The sequence below is a fragment of the Pseudopodoces humilis genome, chromosome 5 (assembly GCF_049639895.1).
Source record: "Pseudopodoces humilis isolate 2021_Gansu_Grassland_sample_001 chromosome 5, ASM4963989v1, whole genome shotgun sequence".
NCBI lineage: Eukaryota > Metazoa > Chordata > Aves > Passeriformes > Paridae > Pseudopodoces > Pseudopodoces humilis.
In genome coordinates this window covers 53,512,256-53,532,107 of record NC_142204.1, presented here as the reverse complement: position 1 = coordinate 53,532,107, position 19,852 = coordinate 53,512,256, and the positions used below count along the sequence as shown (strand labels likewise).

General features: G+C 40.1%; 1 protein-coding gene across 6 annotated transcripts in view; it reads right to left on the bottom strand.

The window, feature by feature from the left end:
• The window catches only part of PLXNB2 (plexin B2), a 249,058-nt gene that overhangs the window by 105,767 nt on the left and 123,439 nt on the right, over positions 1-19,852 (bottom strand). For 5 of the 6 annotated variants that reach the window (XM_088054880.1, XM_014248934.2, XM_014248930.2 and 2 more), the window contains one exon: positions 9,206-9,272. The exons of the other annotated variant lie outside the window; for it this stretch is intronic. In XM_088054880.1, the coding sequence (XP_087911006.1) occupies positions 9,206-9,207 (2 nt within the window). In that variant the 5' untranslated portion in view covers positions 9,208-9,272. The remainder of the gene's footprint in view (positions 1-9,205; positions 9,273-19,852) is intronic. 6 annotated transcript variants of the gene reach the window in all.

Genomic DNA, 19,852 nt, shown 5'->3' with positions numbered 1-19,852 from the left:
AGAATAAACACCTGCTTTTGTATAAGATTATTATTTTCAAGGTACCTCATTTATTTACAATAATGTTAGCACATTCAATTTTGCTCAAGTTGTGCAAAACAGATATATTTGGAACATTCTCCTTTATATATATTTTTTATTTCTGTTCCCCATCTACATAATTTATTTGTTCTTTTTCTTCTGGTCCTATATATACTTCAAAGACATATTTTCAAAGAACAGTTTCTCTCAGCATAGCTTGTCCCTAAGCTGTAAAATTTTGCTCACATATACCTCCCTCAGGATAGATAACTTTTTTGCATAATGCTCCTTTAGGCAAAATCCGTAATCATGCAAACAGGTAGAACACTCCCATGTGGAGCAGTTCAATCAGGAAGCATACACATCCTGCAAAGCAAAGTGGGGGCAGCACCACAAATATTTACACCCCAGATAAAATCTATATCCTGCAGACTGGACCACTATAAACAAGTGCTATCCAATACATCTTTCAAGGCAATCAGCTAAAGAATTCACCTATGGATGAATATGGCCCAGTTCACGAAAGGGTATGAAAAGCCTGGCAATGCAATGAATCAGCTCAGTTGACTACATTCCTTTCCTAGAACCATCCCAGCCTTAGAACAGGATCTTGGCTTTGCAGCCAGGAAAAGCTTCCTACAGTCATTCAGTTTTTGGATATTTCTGATGATGCACTGGCAACTAAGGCCACTGCAGAACTGGGACCAAACTTTCCCAGAGTCTTCCGTAAAGAATAATATAGCTCATGTTTTCTAAAGATGTTGGCTGTAAGAAGTGCAGGAGGGCTTGAGGAATCTGCTCACCACCCCTAACATCAGCTGTACTCTATGTTCCTGTGTTTCTCCTCATTACAATGGAAATGATATTGTGACCCTTTCTTCTCCTCTGAGTACCCTGAAGAGACAAATGGCCAGTAGCCTATGATTTTTGGATGTAAACTGATGCAGAGCATGCCAAGGCCAAATTGTGACTTGGCAACTTCAAGGTTGGGGAAAAAAAAAAGTAAAAAAAAAGTAAAAAAGAAAATCCCCCAAACCTCAGGCACTGAAGAACATGCTTCTTTAAAACCATGGCAGATCCATTCATTGTCTGGAAATTTCCAGATCCATTTTTAAGGGAACACTGTCTGTGTACAAACAAGAGTTCCAATGTTTCGCAAAGTGGTAAATTCCTAGGAACTGTAACTTGATATGATTCAGTTAACTGGTAACAAATTAAAGTCATGCAATTTTAAGGAAAACCAGCAAAGATAAACAAGACTTTTGTTTACAAAGTAATTGGCTTACTGACTGACAATGAGAAATTTCCTACCTAAATGTAAGTATTTTTACATCTTGACATTATTTCATGACATTGTCATGTCAGCTTGATCAAACTGAGCGTTGCAGTAACAGTACACCAGAACATTGCCTAGCTGTCCAAAGGAATGGTTATTTTTAAACACAATGTCTTTTGCACTATATTAATTGAATCAAATATGGTTGAAGCTTGCCTTGAATTTAGCCCTAAAAAATTATTAGGCAAGCAAGTTGTCTTGGTATTAAATTGTTACTTTTATCCTTGTTAAATCCCTTAATTAAATATAATATTATATATAACATTAATTAAATGTCATTATGAAGGTTCAAGTAATATGTTTAAATGCTTTAAAGGAGGGAGAAAAACAGAACAAGAACAAAAGCTAGGCTTATAAATATATTTAATATAAATTAAAAATTTAGCATTGAAAAAGTAATATCCTGAATGCACAGGGCATTTTTTCATGTTTGCTAGCACAAAAGTAACAGCAAAGGTTAAGAGGAGTGGAAATGGTGTATTCTGTACAAAACAGTGCATTAACCAAATCATTTTCATTTAGCAAAGTGACAAAGCAGTTTACCTAAGGCAATAGGACAAAGCAAGAGGATGCACAGTAGGAATGGAGCAGAAGTCCCATACTATGAAGAGACCTGTAACACACCTGCAGCTGGGCTGCCCTGGCACCAAACACAGGGGGATCAGCAGCATGAAGATTTCAAGTGCACTTTTGCAGAAGCTCTGGTCTATGAGACAGGTGGAAGAATGTAAAGCCCTTGTAGGGAGTTGGGAGCAGCAGGGGCAGCTGAGATGAAGGAGTGGCAGTATCCTGCATCCCCCAAGGAGTTCTCCTCAAAGCCCTGCTCCCTGAGTACTATAGGCCCAGAGTGTGTCTCAAAAATTAATTAGACACAAAATGAATGGGGCCTCCTGTTTGTTTATTAGTAATTGCACAGTTCCTACAGGCATAGCATTCAGAGGCTTCCCCTGTACAGATCAAGATCATCAGCAAGAAGAGCAGCAGGACAGTGCCTTTATCTGTGCCTGTTCACACCGGTATTGTTCACACTGGTGTTGCTCACTCACCTGAAATTAAGAAGTGAGGTGAGGAAGCTGATTTCACCTACTCAAACTCAGCAGTCCCAAAAAAGGGCTTATTTTGCCCAGGAATCAAAGGTTTATGGAGACAAAGCCAATGTAGCATCTGAGAATGACACTAAAAATTATACTCAAGCTGCACAATCAATGCTAAAGTCAATGCTGAAAACTGATTTGCAACAGTTCCCTCTAAGTCTCTAATGCATTTCCTTTTCTAAGTAGGGACAAGTCTCAATTTTTGTTGCCAGACACAACAACAAAATTGATGCCAATATTCTCACTTATTTGAGAATATACAATAATAACCCAAATGGGCAACTTGGCTTGCTTATTCTGTAAAATACCATGGCCTGACACACTGATTTGCCAGAGTTGCATTACCTCCCATTCCCATCACACACTAGGAGAAGGAAGAAACCTCTTACAGTGTGGGTGACAACCATGCAGGTGTATTCACCAACCTTTACAGTAAGAAAAGGACAACAGTTTAGGCTGGCACCTTTGACAGAAGTTTTTCAATGAATCTCCTCTTTGCAGCCCCCCGAAAGTTCAGATGATGTAACGTTATTAATATAAAAAAAACTGATGTGAAACCCTATTTTACTGCACCCAGCTTTTCTACTTGGCTTTTCCAGACTTGGGTAAACTGCTTTTTGCCTTCTCTTGATCTCCCCAGGATGCAGCAGCCCTTGCCAAAAATAATTTTCCTTCACAATTCCCTTGCAGAGGTTTGCACTGTTTTAATGCTGTAGCATCACATATCCTTTTAATCCCTGCCTACACATTTTAACATTTCAAACACATGATTATTTATAAGCAAAATGCCACCAGGGCTTTGGTGAGGTAAAGTGGTTTAGTGGGGAGTGAAACTGGGGAAGGGGGAGAGGGGAGGGTGAGTCATCATTTGGTGTTTTTAATCCTTCACTCCTCCTCTATCAGGCTTTGTTATTAGCAGTAGCATTTACTCACTTTGAACAGGGCCAAGACAGCAAACAAGTTCTCTGAATTTGAAAGCCAAACAATTCCTTCTCCTAATTCAGCCATGCACGCCTCCTCCAGGCTGTTCAATCCCTTGAGACCCCTTTTTGTAGCCTAGCCTTTTCCCTCCTTTAAGTGCCAACTCATCGAAGGCCTTTGGCTAGGGTTTTGTGCATTCCCACCTGCTCCTGCAAGAGGGACAACAGACTGGGATGGAGTGACGCCATCCTTAAGTTTTGTGTTGCATTCAGAGCTGGGCATTGCCACACCAAATGGAGCAAACAGGTTACAAAAACTGTTTGCGCAGACAAAGCAAGGCACTTGACAATCACCACCACTCCAAGTAAAACACCATTTGGAAACAAGTTGCACTGCACACTGAAGGGGAGACAGCACTTGTTCAAAATCTCCTCTCCCTTTCAGTCATTGCTCAATAGAGCAGCAAAAAATCTGTCCTCCAGCCCAATTATACCACTCTGCTGATGCTGTAACAAAAGGAGAGAGAGCCATGACAGAAATAACAAGATAACCTGCATCTCTAATGGAAGCAACAGCAGGAGGTAGAAGAATTAATTTCTATCATACACCATTTTTCTTTCCACTTCAAGCACCCTCTCCCTCTCTAAAAACTCCTTCTATACACATCTGAAAAAAGAAATCTTTGAAGACTGATCCTCCCAGGACTACCTATACCTCATACTTTTTTCATTTCCACTGAGAAACTCTGCCTTGAGGTATGAGAGCTGGACAGTGCAGGGGCCTGAACCCATCTTGGGAATTGACAACTTGTAGGTCCAGCTCTAGTCTTTTTATGGCTGCTTAAGTTTGGAAAAGGTCTTTTAGGCGTGGATGCCTCAGGTTCAGCTGCCATACATACCCATGTTTCTGCAGCAAAATACTTGCACTCACTTTCAAAAGAGTGAGTACTCTGGAGTTCTAAGCATAATTTAGGACAACTAAGAGTATGAAGAACCTTTGAGAATTAGACTACTTATTTCAGTAAATTAACTAGGTAGCAAGTGTGAAAATGCTGATGTTAGACAGTATTTAGCTTCCTGGGCTATAAATGGATATAATTTTTACTTACCTGACAGGTGTGTCATGAGAATTAGCTAATATTGACACTTTGATCTTTAAAATGCTTTGCCAAGTATTAATTAAGGAAGGACCATTTTGCATTTAAAATACCAAGTATTTTGAAGTTGAATTTGTCTCCAACCCTCTCCTAAAATGGTAAAGAATCTACTGTTTGTTTTTCTGCATATTTCCCAGGAGATTATTTCAGAGAAACATGAGAAAGGAAGACTGACATGCGGGTCTGCGTTTCAAGGAGGATATATGAATACCTCTAAATAAATAGCTGTATTTTGTTGCAAGAATCTTCTCTCCTGTGGGTCTTCTAGCCAAACTTGTAGACTTAGTCAAGTGTTACTGGATTAGGGAGAAAGGTCATTCATACCCTCCAATAAACCACATTTTTATAGCTAACCTACAAGGTTTTTTTACAAGACAAGTCTCAAAGTGAAATATGAGAAGTACATAACATGCTTCAGGTAGTCAAGTCTGCAACTACTGGTAAAGTGTGGCCTCATTTCTCTGTAGAGGGAAAGGTGCCAACATATGGGCAAAACTCTATTACAGTTCATCTGCAGCTAGTGATATGAAATATGTACGAAGCTGTGCAATGCTTCTCTTAGATGGGTCACCCTGTGGGCTTCTGCTAGAGAAAAATGGAAAGCCAAGGCTTGCCTGTAGAGCCAGTTCTCTCCTAGTGACTCCGTGTCCGATAAGGGCAGGACTTGCACCATGGGCACTCTCATTGCAAAGATCTAGCAGCAAAGGCATGACATTTGGCCTTTACATGACCCAGTGAATATGAACTCAGATTACAGGGAAATAAAAGATTGTATCTGATAGCATGTGAGAAAACAACAACATAAATAGGTCTGCAAATAAGGTCTACACACCCTGGAGTGATCATTATGCAGGTCTTTCCTGTGGTTGTTACTGCTGGTGGTTACAGCCTGACCTGGTGTCACAGACTACTCATGCTAGTAGTGCAGAGATGTCATCTCTCCTGGAGCTGAAGTATTCTCCTTAAAGTTAGCCAGGCAACACAGGGACGATTGAGATGGAGGGAAAGAAAAAAAGACAGGACACAGGTACTGGAAGAGACGCCAGAAATCACATGCATGAAGACAAATGCAACCCATGTCTAGTGCCCTTGCACGCTCTTTAGGGTCTCAGTGTGCCAGTGGCAGAAATTCTGTGGGAACATTTTACAATGTCACATTACTTTTGCCCAGTGCCCAAAGCATGAAGAAAATACGGAACAATTTTTACTTGTTTTGGTGACTTAAGTCTTATGGGTCTAAAGATGTGTCTTAGAGGTGATTCTGGGGACTTAAATCTGATTGATTTTCATGTACAGAATTAAAGTTCCTTAAGTGACTCCTTCATAATAGTCTCTATAATGGGACACTTCTTCCCATTTCCCTGCCTCATTTAATGCACAGCATAGACATTACTTAACGAACTAGTAACTCCTAAATATTTGTTTTTCTCCTTATTATCAAGTGTACTTCTATGCTTTATTTACCTCATCCAAATGTTGCTGAGAATTATTTATATCATCCACAATACAGGAGCCAAGCTCTCATAAATTGTAGTTAATTTTATAGTATCCAGCTGGATCCTGAAATTAAGAAGCACATTTTTGAGATGGACACTGGTTTTGAGAAAATATTTTATAATTCTAGAAGTCTAAAAAGTATCTCTGTAGACCTTCCAGGAAGAACCTGCCTATCAGCTAGCAGAGCTTAGTGCCAGCACGTGACACGATGTGGTCCTCACCCTTCACAAGGGTGTTTGAATCAGGCTATTTACGATGCCAGTGCACATATTTTACATAAGAATACTGCTGAGAACAGTGAAAAAACACTCAGTGCTACATTAAGAACCAGTTCCTGGGATCACAGATTACAGAATGTACAGTGAGAACCCAATTTTGGTATCTAATCAGGGCCAAGCGTTCTTCCCCTCATCCTGTGAACTCTCTTGCCTGTGCTGTACTTGATGGTGCCTGCTCCTGATTCCCTAAGGCATACACTCCCTCCTCCTTGCAGTCACTGCCTCAAGATTATTTTGATGTATCATCAGCATAATTCAACACAATTGGCTTTTCATCATCTCCATCAGTCCATTTTAGGTTTTTCCTAGCCTTTCCTTATTTTTGAGTGGAACAAAATGCTCACGCTCTCCATTTCTTTTTGCCTCTTCATGAGGTAAAGAAACACAGCATTTCACTGGGTTTATCCAGCATTCCAGGTTCGTCTTTCATCTCTTCGAAAGGTCAGTCCAGAATTTTATTGGATGAGAATGAGGATTGGATGAACAAGTTTATTCCACCTTCTGGCTTTATGAGTGACCAAAGCCAAAATTCTAACAGTTATTAAGTTGCAAATTTAATTTTCAATTTTAAGTAAAGCAAAATTTTTAATAAATATTTCTAGATGTGATACACATCATAATGCATTACAAGAGCAGATGCTGGATTTCACAGATTCAAGGCTCTACCACCAGTTTGTGAGTGGCTGTGGGTAAAGCCACTGCTCCTCTTGTCTCCCATGAGGCCCTCTGATCCCTCCCTTCAGCTCTGCCTTCTTTGTATATGAGAATATCTCCATTTTTGAATATGAAAAGGTATTTTCTCCTCTCCACAAAAACTTGTTAATTTGCTATTACTGCAAAAATCCCAGCCAATGTGAGGTAAATTAATTTTTGAAAATGACTGATGTTTAGAAGAATAAATCTCTAATTTTAATGTCAGATACCTGTAAGACCCAGAACGAAAAAAATGTTTACATATAGGAGCACAGACTACATTTGCACAAAATCAAAAAATCAGAAAAATAACATATACTAGAGATATTATCTATTTTTACATGAAGGACAAAATGCTAGCATCCATCTCTGCAGTAGGATATGTTTATTCCTCTGCCAGTTTCAGGATCAGCTAATAATCACATTGCCAATATTATTTTCCTCAGCTTTCTGAAATACAGCTCTACTTCATGTCTTTTAGTTGTTGCCCCATATACATGAAATAATAATTTAACTGGGCAGATATCTTTTATAGTTCAACTGACACTCAAATGGTGCTCTCCTGCTAAACAGGCCCTTAAAAATGACAAAGAAGAAACCAAAAATATTCTGCTTATTTCACAAAAAATAGGAACTAAAGATAGCCCTTCCCAAGTTTCCCAGAAATAACAGTTGAAGATTGAGTGGTGAGAAAAGTGTAAAAGAGACTGACAAAAAACTTTAACAAATGTGAAGTTTGTTATGTTCAAACTTGTCACACGCACAGAGGATAGTTCAAGAAATGTCACTGGCCTGAACAGGGTCATTTGAAATGTATTTTTAGGATGTTGAAGCAACTAAAGCAACTGGTCCCAGTAAATTACTTAAACTGCACTTAAACTCAGTACACATTGTAAGGTTTTAAAGGACTTGATTTTATGCTTTATAAGCCTACATACATTTCAAACTGAGTCAGGTACTAGTAATGGAAAGAATCAATGCACAGCCGAATCTGTAAATCTTTAACTTAGGTACAATGTTGTCAAATCTGAGTATCTTAATTTCAAGCAATCCTATATCAGTAGACAACTCTATATAAACCAGACAGCACTTTCCAATGCTATATGCAGCTCCTGCAGTTTTCAGTACTACTGGTCAGCCAGTAATTATTGAAGACAAATTAATAAAACCTGAAAGGCTAGAAATACAATTGTCCCAGCTTGTTAGACGTTTAAGACATAATCACTGTCCTCTTTAACATCTAAGTCATTAATTCTATACTTTATTCAGCATTTGGAAAGGCTTAGCTGACTGCTTCCAAGCTCATCATACAGGCTCTGGGAAAAGGAAGGTGAGATCGTGGGAAAAATGCAATATGAAAAAACACTGGAATGAATCTGTGGTAGTTATAAGTTCATGACTATCACTGCCCTGCACATCAGAGCCACTCAAAGTCTCCTGGGGAATGACTTGCAGAGACACAGCTTTGCTTCATAATAAATATATATTTATACACACACAAATACACATGTGCAAGCACACAGTTAGGGGCTTCACATTATTATGAAATACAGCTAAGGCAATTACTTTAAGAAAAATAATGGCATATTCACCAGTAAAGTAACAGTTTCAAGAAGTTCTAGAAAATGAACCAAAGCTCTTATTGTTATAGAACTATTGACTGCAGATTTGAAAAAGTGACCTCAAGTGAGCAATGATGCACTTAGCTTGAAACTTGCAGCCACTGTATTTCACTCTAAATTGAACTGCCAATCCACAGTGCAATCTTTTTCTACTATAATCTTACATCTTTAGGGCAGGTATACAAAAAAATACTATATACAGGCTGCATTAATCCAAGTTAGACTAAATTCCGCTGGAAATGGAAAATATATCTGCATTACTGAATTTAAGAATCCCTGTGGTTATTTATAAATACTTCTTAAATTTTTTAAGGGCACTTAGTGACAACTACATATTGTAATTTTTCCTGCAAATAATTCTTAAGCATGCAAGTGACTAATAGCACTGGCCCCATTAAAAGCATTTATGTATTTATTAGCCTATAGACCCACATAACAGATATTCTACATCACACACACACACACAGTGATCAGAGCCTGCATTCTTGCCATAATAAAAGCAGCTGCCAATGTAGCATGATTTATAATATCACCAATGTCAATGGTTTGCAAACATAAATAATTGATACAAGCTGTGAAATACTTACATTCACTTTTCCACTAAGTCTTCTTTACTATAATCAAGTTATTTTCCAGGACAGTTTAATCTTCTTACTAAATAAAAGAAGGCAACAATTAAAAATATATTCATACGCATTAAGCTATGTTCAATCACATTAAATTTATGAAGTTTAACATATTGATTTAAGATCATCTATGGTGTAATATAAACTTGTAATTTGTTTATATACAGTCAGTTTTATTACATTTTAAACACAACTTTATCACACTATAACTTTCCATACTGAAGCTAAATGGGGCAATGTTCTGTATTTCAATAGCTGCTCAGATAATAAATCAGATGGGCAGTAGCTCACAGATGTACAACTAATTACTGAAGAACTGAGAGCTAAACTGATGACCCAAAAGAAAGCATTACAGATGGGTTATTGTATGACTTGGTACTCCTCTAGCCAGGGCTTGAACATGCTCTGACCACTGGCAGTACTTGGCACCTCCCCTGACCAAACATTTAAGAATGGAAGAGAAGCAATGTCTGTCCCTTTAGGGAAGGGTAAAATATCATCAGATATTTTTAATGTCATTATACATACTGAAAAGTGATGAAAGGGGTTCATGTAGATTGTTCAACATAAATGTGAAGATGACAACTGTCTTCAAAAAAATATCCCAGGCAATAGACATAGCAAGTGTTGTATGCCTCGACCTGTTCCTTACACAGTTATTTCTCAGTTGCTTTTAGCAAAGCATGCAATGCACAATCAAACAGTTTGCAGCACAAACCAACACATGCACTAAAAGGCCACCACATGGCAGTTCCCAGGTAAGAGACCCTGAACACCCGGCAAAATCCACCACCTTCTCTCCAAAGTCATCTCATCTTAACTGAACATGACTTTGAAACTCACATAACACTGGCTTTCAGGCAAGTAAGATACAAAAATCAGCATGACTTTTATTTTCCCTTCATGTTTCTTGAGGCTGCCCAGTCCTAAACCAAACTTATTTTGCTAATGTTCCATGGTATTTAATTTCCTGTGTTCATACCCTATATCTGGGTCTTTGCAGGGAAAAGCTGTATGAGGGAGCAATCCTCACTGGGTACAGGATGAACACAGATGCTGAGCAGAATTGTGAGATGAGGCATATGGGAGAAGAGCTGGGTGAGACATTCAGACCACAGCTGCATGATACAGCCTAACTGGAGAGTGCTAGCATTGGACTGAGGAAAGTCATAGGAGGGAAGTGTAGTAAAGCAGCCAAGCCAAATGACAAACAGACAGAAAAATTAGTCTGTAGGACCAAGGTAAAGGGCAGATTTCTTTCTATGTCTTACCAACAACAGGAAAAACAGATCTGGTGCAATTTAAACATATAAAGGAAAAGAAAATTCAGAAGTAAAAGGAAGTACAAAGGAATGTGAACCATTATCATCCTGTCAACAACCAAGAAGGAAGGAGGTGGAGGCAGTCAGCAAGAAAACAAGACTTGATCCCGCTGAGAAGTTTGCTTTATATATCCATGCTCACTCTTTCCTTAAGAGCATTTTTGCAAGCATTGCTGAACAGTAATTTAGGCACGTCTTGCACAGTTGGTTCACCTCCCAGCTTTGCAGATGCCAGAACTGAAGTGCATGGAAATTAGTATTTGGCTGAGCCTGAAAAAGTAATCAAATACTGTCACCCCTAACTGTTACGTCCAGCCAACTACACCCCCAATAATAAAGGCATTAATAAAGGTATTTCCTTTGCTAAAAATATCAGAAATGTATTTACTGAGAAAACTGCTTCAGCCATAACCCAGGACCTGGCACAGAGTCATCTAACTACTTATGCGGCAGTTCTCACATGGATACACCAGGCATTTCAGTCTGTAGTTCAGCTGTGCCAGAGAATCATGCTACCAAATTGTATTCAATTTTCTGTGTTATAAAATTGGAAGCCTTTTTTGTAAGAGGCTTGGGACACAAGCCAGAAAGCTCACTTACTGTCTCCCTGTGTATTCAGACTGAGTCATCAGATTCTCCAGGTTTCTCCATTCAAATGGCACACTGCTTTGGATGGACACAGGTGGTACCATCTGCCACAAGGCTTTTTCAGTTTGTTTGGTTTTGTTTCTTCCTTCTACCTCCTGCTCATAGTACAACAGCTCTTTTTCAGTATCTTACACTGGATCTGATCTCCATGGTATGGATTTGGCCAGCTGGCCAGTCAAAATGGACTGTTTGAGCTAAAGGAACTTCATCTTACTAGTACAGGTCTTCTAACAGCTGGAGGCACTTACAGACTGACCTGAAGCAAAAAGTACTTGGATAGCACAGAGAAATTTTTCTTTAAAGATGACAGAAGCCATGAGCACAACAGAGCAAGTGGGTAGGGGGATGGTCACATAAACTTCAGTCTAACAAGGCTAATCCTCCTGTTTCTTCTCTCCCCTGGCTTGACAGAAAAAGTCCTACCGTGGATTAAGAACCAATCTTCCCTGAACTGGTTTTTGGAGAGGACTCCCTCTAACCTCCATAACCCGCAGAGTTAGAGGTTGGCAAGAGATTAGACTTTTAGCTCTTACCCTGTCTTAATCTGAGCTACCTTAATTGCTCCCACCTTTCACATGAGACAATTTCTGCCTTTCAAATCAAAATACACCTTTAGGGGGAAAGGATGAAGACCACCTTGTATGGTCAATGACCCAGCAGAAACAGGACAATGGTGACCAACCTCTCCATCCTGCAAGTGCCCTCTCCCTCATGAGGCAGCTGCAACTCTGTATTCAGGGTCAAGGTCTCAGATACCATCATTTCAAAGAGATGGTAAACTCAGGCTGATTGGTTGTGTCCAAGCACAAAATTTTGCAAGCAGGTAACATGCTGCTCTGGCACTGCAACTGCCAGGGAGATAATGGCTTTTGAAAGCAGCAAGGAACAAAGTATGACACTTGTTCTGCAGTGCCTAAAGCTGATGCTGCTGTAAGTACAAGTAAGAACATATCGAGTTCTTTGTTCTTTTGGTTGTATTTTTTTTTTTTAATGTTTGCTTCTAGAGCTAAAAACAGATCATAAACCACTTTTCTTTGAGGAAGGATTTTGTTTGTTTGTTAAAAAGGGCAAGCCCTGGGTCAGGGATCGAAAGTTGTGTTATCCGGTTCCCAGACACAAACCTTATTCCCCTGAGCCTTCAGCTATATGTAACATATGGAGCAGATACGTTTCATATAGACTTTTACACGCCCATGGAGCTTTTATCCGGCTGTTGAGCTAACAAGCACAGTGCCCTTGATAGGATGGAGCACATAGGATAAAACTACATACTGCTTTTTGAGCTTAATTTTGAGAATGGATTTTCACATTTCAGTGTTGGGAATGTGACATTACAGCACTGAGACCATGTCCATATGGAAACAGGATATAGAATTTAATATTAAAAAGTTTAGGGTGATATCAGATGTCAACCTAATACTCTAAACATTGCAGTGTATTTACATCTCTAATTAACTCAGTGTCACCAATATCTTGCCAATGCATTATCTTCCCTCACCTTCAATTCTTTAGCTTACATGACCCTTGGTCATGTCTAGTCTGCCCTCTCCACCTCCTTGACCACAGACACCAGATGTCACTTCTAGCACATGAGCTACTGAATTTTATTACTGGCTTTCTTTCTCCTCTGCTTGGCTTACTGCTATTCTCTTGGCTGGCTCTAGACAGCACTTTTTCAGAATGTGAGGACACCAACTTTTTTTTCTGAAATCTCTCCCTTTCTCTTGAGAGCAAATGGAGCCAAGGCCAGTCATCATGACACACCACTTCCATGCAAGGAACCTATTTGTGCAACCTGGTGGTCTCCCAGCAATGCAAGGTGTTCCCCACATCATGAGCATCACCTAGCACAGGCGACAGACCAGCATTACACAGCAGAACAATGTTTTCTCTTAGATTTCCAGGAATTCGACATAGTCCTGGCACAACAAAATTTTTAAATTACCCAGTGTCCTGGTTTAATCCAGGACACAGTTAATTTTATTGCAGTGATTTTACCTAATTTTAGTTATGAAGGGACAGATATTGGAGCTGTATGGGTATTTTTAGGATACCATCCACATAATCACTGGAGTGAGCAGCAGGGAGGGGATGGGAGTTGGAAATAAGGGACTCTTATTCTAGGGAGAAAAGTCTGGCTTTGGGTCACACAAAAGATTGTCAGATTGGCCATTGTTCATTTTCTCAGGGTTGCACCACCTCAGGTTGGTTGGTGAGCATTTATTTCCATGCAAATCACCCTCTTTTTGTATAAGTCTATTAATATAGTTGCTCTGTTTGTTTTTGTATCTCATTGCTGTTTCCAGTAAATTGTTTCTTATCTCAACCTGTAATTTTCCCCTTTTTATGTCTCCAAGTCTCAACTCCTCCCCCGGAGCAGGAAGGGGAAAGAAAGCATGAGCAAGTGAGTGGTTGGTTTGGAAAGAGTCTTGGGGGTATCTTATCTGGGGAGCACTGTTCCATTTCTAAACTATGACACCCAGAATTCAAAGCTAACCAAAGATTAAAAGTTCAATTTTCCCTTCATTTTCCTACTCCTTCGAAGTCCTAAAACAGCATTACTGTTTCCCTCTGTTCTCAGTTCTCATACAGTCCTCTTTTCCTTTGATCCTTTGGCCTCTGTGGGACAGGGAAGAGAAGAGGCAAAGAAACATGTGAAAATGAAGCCAATTGCCCTCTGTGTTTTTGCTGACCCTAAAAACCAATATAAGCACAGACCAGTTAGACTAGTTCACATTCACCAGCAGTTTTCAAAGCACTGAAATAGCCCAATCATTTCAAAATACCAGTAAGCATTTCACTGACAAGAATTATTAAGGAATCCTGTGTTATTCTGGTGCTATGTAGACTTACAGGTAGCTCTGTGCTTGCCATGAAATTATTCTACAGCTGCTGCTCTGGTTCAAAACAACCGCAGCAACACCAAGCATACCTTCTTCACAACACAATTGTTAACTACTACCTGAAGAACACAAAAATTCACCGAAATTGTTCTACAGCCATTACTGTTCAGTCAGGGTAAACGGTGCAACATCCAAGAACACTGCTCCAGAGCCTCACACCTCAAAAAAGAAAATCAGTATCCGTTGCATTACATTCACCCTTTCATCTTCATGTCACTGAAGGCATTCCACAGGCAGTTTTACTTCTGACAGCACTGATTTTCAATCAGTCTGCAACTGCCTGGATTTGAAATAGGATACTACATGAAATTGGATCCTGGTAGCCTCAGACATGCCCAGACTTGCACAGGAAGTTAAACAAAAAGAAAAAGAAGTGTTTTCTTTTAAACACAGGGTGCTAGTAAAACTGATTTTAAAGTGCCACTTCATTTTTCTGAACTGGGAGTAATATATTACCTCTATAAAGCCTTTTATACTAAATTCTTGAAATTCTTTATGCAATGTCATTGGTGCTCACCTCACCTTAAAAATACATATTTTAATAGTCAACCAAAGTGATACAAACCACCAAAGTAAATAAGACTACTTTAAAATTGGCTTCATTACCAATACTAATACTACATCTATCTGCCAAGCAAGGGCCCAGTCCTGCAGTCTCTTTCATCATGTACTCAGTACTCAAACAAGAATTTGAAGGTTTACTCCTTGAATTACAGAATTCCTTATTGGACTTTCATTATTGGAAAAAGGAGCAGGCACGATAGTGTGTGTGTGAAAAAGGAGAGGAAAAAATGTGAATTGTAGGAAGGTAAAAAGGAGCAAAGAATGTTAAATGGGGAATGAGGCATGGATAAGAGAGAGTAAGAGACATAAGGAGAAAGCAGTGAATAATGGTGTGGAAAACAAGAGGAAAGGCATAAAAGAATGAAAAGCTTATCCTGAGTACTATATGGCTTTAAATGCATTTGTATGACATTGAACAGAGAAGAAAGTACAGGAAGAAGTGGGGAGATGAGAATTTTATTTTTCATTTTATTTAAAAGTAAAAATCACCCAAAGTTCACTCCTTTCAGTTCATCCTGAACTGAGATGTCCATTCCTCTGAAGTGGGGTATGAAAGGATGTAAGGACTACTGGCATGGTGAGCCAGGCAAGCCTCACCTGAGACCACCTGGATGGATCAGTGAAGTTTCCAGTGTCTTCTTTGATGGTGACTAGTTTTTCCTATGATAGCCCATTGCACTGCAAATTTCATTCTTTTGTTTGTTTCTAAAAGTGGAAAAAGGAACCACTACAAAGGCTGGTTGGAAGCTTGAGTGAAATTTCATCGTCCCCACTGAGAAATGCATAAAAATCACAACCTTCTCATTAATACAACAGTGGCCTGGCTGTGCCTCTTGCTGAACAGATCAGAAAGCATCACAGCAATCCAATGTTATAACACCAGGAATGTCTCATTTGTCCATCAAATCCGATGAGCAAGGTGAATCTCAGCCTAATTACAAGCAATATAAGAACACTTTCCTCCTTCAAATCAGACAAAAGGGCTCTTATCTTCAGTGCCTCTCAGAGAATCAGCCTAATTCCCTCCATACTCTCCCTTGCTTTCTCTGTGACCTGTCTTCCTAATCTGGAATTCTTCAGAGCTGGGAACCAGACCCCTGCCTCAATTCCCCTCATCTGATTTATCTTAGCAAGCCAGGACAGCCTGCACCCCCAAAGAGCCCATATACCCTGACACTGCTCACTTAAGAGAAAAACAATCAAAAAACCCCCAAACACCCCTCCATCCCAACCCAAAAAAGCACAACAATCTAGCAGGGCAGGTTAAAACTTGGTCTCTTTCTTGTGAGCCTAATCTGCTTGCTGCTGCTGGGCACGGACACTTCCCCGGGTGTAGCTGCTCTTCTGGTGGCTGAACCCCTCTTCTGCAAATATTTTCCAGCTATTTCTATGCTGGGGAAGGGTACAGGCTACTGTTTCTAGTTCACTAGGAAAGATACATATGTTGACACTTTTTTAAAAAGGAAACCAGTCTGAACAGCACAGGAGCTGGCTCGGGCAGACACTGTCCTATCTTGCGGGCAGACACTGTCCTATCTTGCGGAGCAAGTCACGGCAGGGTCTGTAATCACCGGCTCTGCAAACACCGATTTCCCCCTCCACAGGACCTTAACTTGCCCGGTGCTCCGGAGCAGAGGACATCTGAAAGCACTGACAGGGAATGGCTGGGCAAAACCCCAGCCGGTCTCTGTGTTCAACCAACTTCAGCTCTTCCCTTACTAGCAACCAGCTTTATTAATTTCCTTGTTTGGTTTTTCGTGTGTTGTTTTTTGTTGTTGTTTGTTATTTCTTGTTAATTTGTTTTGTTGGGGTTTTTTTGTTTGTTTCTTTTTTTAAATGTGTGTGGGGTTTTTTGTTTGTTTTTGTTGTTTTTTTTACCCCATTAAACTTCTGTCTTTCATGCTTACATGGGGCATGATCTACAGGAATAAGTGCTTGTTCAGTTCAAGCACTTTTTATTTCCACCAGCAGAGCAAACCACATTTGGATGCACACGAAGCAAAAGGCAATATTTATAAAGGAAGTTCCCACACTTCCTCTTCAAACAAATCACTTCTGTCTGGTTTTGCAATTACAGACCTACCGTAAAAAGAGGGTGGAGGAATAAAAAAACATTGGGTACACTATTTCCTTTTAAAGTCACTTGCTTCTGAAAATCAAGCTTCCAGAGAGGATGGAGTTAAGCACTCAGGACAAACTGTCAAGTTTTCAGTAACTAATTTACTCTTCCTGTAGGCCTGGAGGAAATCCACAGCCACCACAAATATTCTTTGCTCACTTCAATACTACTTGTTGTGAAATGAGTTTTAATGGCCAAGCAAAGCCATCCAAACCGCAGATGTAATTAGAGCTCCTGGAGCTGGCTCCACAGAGGGCTGGGAGGTGCCCTGTGCCCTACCTGGGGACAGGTGCCGAGGTACAGGGTGGCAGCGATGCCGGGACACCTCGGCCTCATCCTTGGCACAGCGCACAGAGCTGCTGCTGACTCCCTGCTCGCTGGGACGGCTCTAACAGAGCAAGTGCAGTGGGCGATGGATGGACAGCCAGGAACCTCCTGCAGCCGGGGCTGGCAGCTGCCTGTGCTGTCAGTGGGCAGCGCACACCAGCGCAGGGCCCTGCAGGGCAGTGCTGTGTCCATCTGGAAGCGTTTGCTCGCGCCCAGTTTCCATCCCACACCCTGCTCCCTGGGTTATGAAGCTCTGCCACCCCACACCCACTTGTTTGTAGTGCTACAGTGTTAAAAACCTCTTCGTCCATGGGCAAACTGTATTTGACAAGCTAATTTCCCTCCACGCGGAGTGGCTGAAGTCTGCAGCACTAGTATAGGAAGCAAAGATTTTTCTGTCAATTCACAATAAATCAGCTTCCTATTTGAACTGACATACCTTAATGTCTGCAGCAAGTCAAACTACTAGTCTACCCAAAAGGTTGGTAGTCCCCTGGTATTGAAATCTGTATTAGATCCATATCCAAAGGAAAAATAAAGTCTTCCCGAAACTCTTATCCAAAGCGTGGGAGGATGGAAAATAAAATCAGCATACTTCGCTGAAAATAGTTCTTGAGATAAAAGATATGATTGCTCTGGCACTAACCTCCCTCCTCCTTCTCTCCCCTCCTCAGTCAGTGGTGCAAATGCCTTATGAAACTCCCTGTCCCTACCACACACTTTTTTTCATGTTTAATCTTAGGTTAGAACACAATTGGATTTGGACTTGATTACCCTCTCATGCAAAACTATTCCCACACCTTTGAGTTACTAATTTCATTTGATAACAGCTGCAGAAAACTAGCTCCTTGTTTTTGAAGTTAAATCACTGCCAAATTCTGTTTTCCGGTGCCAGCTGCTCAGAACAAGGCTAAAAAACTTTCCAAAACAATTATATTTAAATTATTAATTAATACCACTTGGAATATTATGACTAAAATCAATTAGTTTATGCAAAAGTATCTACAAACCTAAAACATAGTAATAGTGAAAGATTCTTTAGTTGATGAATAATTAATACAGCTTTTCATTTGTTTCACCTCATATGGCAAGTAGCACAAAAGGAAAGTCATTAATGCAAGTGGATCACAAAGGTAACAACAGCAATCATTACACATTTATTGCCACTAAACTGTTTCAGTGAACTGTTTAAGTGAAAAGGACCAAAAATACTCCCGCAATATCAGAGCCAGAACAAACTAAAATACAGTTTTGGCCATCTGGATGAAACAACAACAGAAAAAAAAAGCAGAGCTGCCTCCTCAGCTTGTTTGCTGTAGGTAAGCAGGAGGATCTGTCATCAGCTGTAAGAAGTTAGGTCCTCTAAAATTCTGCCCTCAGACCTGCAAGATTCATGAAAGTGACTTCCCATTTCTGGAAGCAAAACACCATGGTTTGGCCAATTACCTCCACATTTTTACCATGAAGGCATGAGATTTTATACCCACACACATACTGTTTCCTCTCAGGCACCAAAAGAAGCATTTTTCTAGTATGACATGATCCAGGTTTCTTGGCAAAGCACAACTCTTTAAAAAAAAGTGAGTTTTGGTAAACAGTGTGCAGATTTCCTGGGGATTACCAGAATTACATAACTCTTGCTAAAATATGCTCCAGTGACATGAGATGATGTCAACGGAAGAATAGCATAAATCATTAATTGCTGCAAAACTAAAAGCTTAGCATGTGTTAATTTACAACATTCCTTAACTTGATTATTGGGGTAGGAATCAGCAAGCAGTTGCCATTATGCCAGTGGTCTGACACTACTCTGCTTTCATCCTGCTTAACCATTTATCTCCAGATAAACCCTTCCACCATCTAAAAAAAAGTTGGATTTGTACAGGTTTGTTTTTATTTTCAAAATCTCCAGAGAAATGTCAGAGATTAAAAAACTATCTCAGTGGGAGAACATTCATTGCCGTTTAAATGTTGAATTACAGCAGGGCACTAAGACACCAGGTAGGTGTTTGATCAAAGAGCTTCCCCCATGCCCTGTTAACAGCTCCTCTGTGAGGCAACAACGGGGATCTTTTCACACTGTGCAAGCACTAACTTTGCAACATTTCTGCTCCAAGCAGGAGGCTCACCTGCTTCCCTCAATACACAACATACCTTCTCCTTCCTCATTACATTACTCTTGCTGCCCTTTTTTTGTGCTTTTCCCCATAACCTCCTTTATATCCCATCCACTGAAAACACAGCCAGCAACATTAGACTTGAACTTCCTACCTCCTGACATAAGCAGACTCAAAAATCTAGACAAAACAAGCTGTCCCATTTCTGCATTATCTGTGTGTGCACTGATTTCAGAATCTAAACTCCTGCTCACGAATGAGAAATATGTGGCTTCCTTTATGATAAACGAGGCAACTTTCTCCAAACAAAGCTTACCCAACTGTGAGGCAAAGCCTGCCTTACCTTGCCTGGGACTGCCTTGTACATGGAAAAAAATTCCATGAGACTCATCTTCACCTGCCTCTTTGGGTACTGGAAATGAACGATTTTCCATTCTGTGAATGACCTGCTCTCCTTGCATCACCTCTCCTTACTGGGTCAAAACTTTTACACTCCTCCTAATTCCATGCCTGTAAAACTCTATGCACTGCCAACAACCCGTTAGCACATACTTCTCATACCTTTCGAACAGATGGTAGTGTGGGGATGAATTGCACTTGGTTTCACA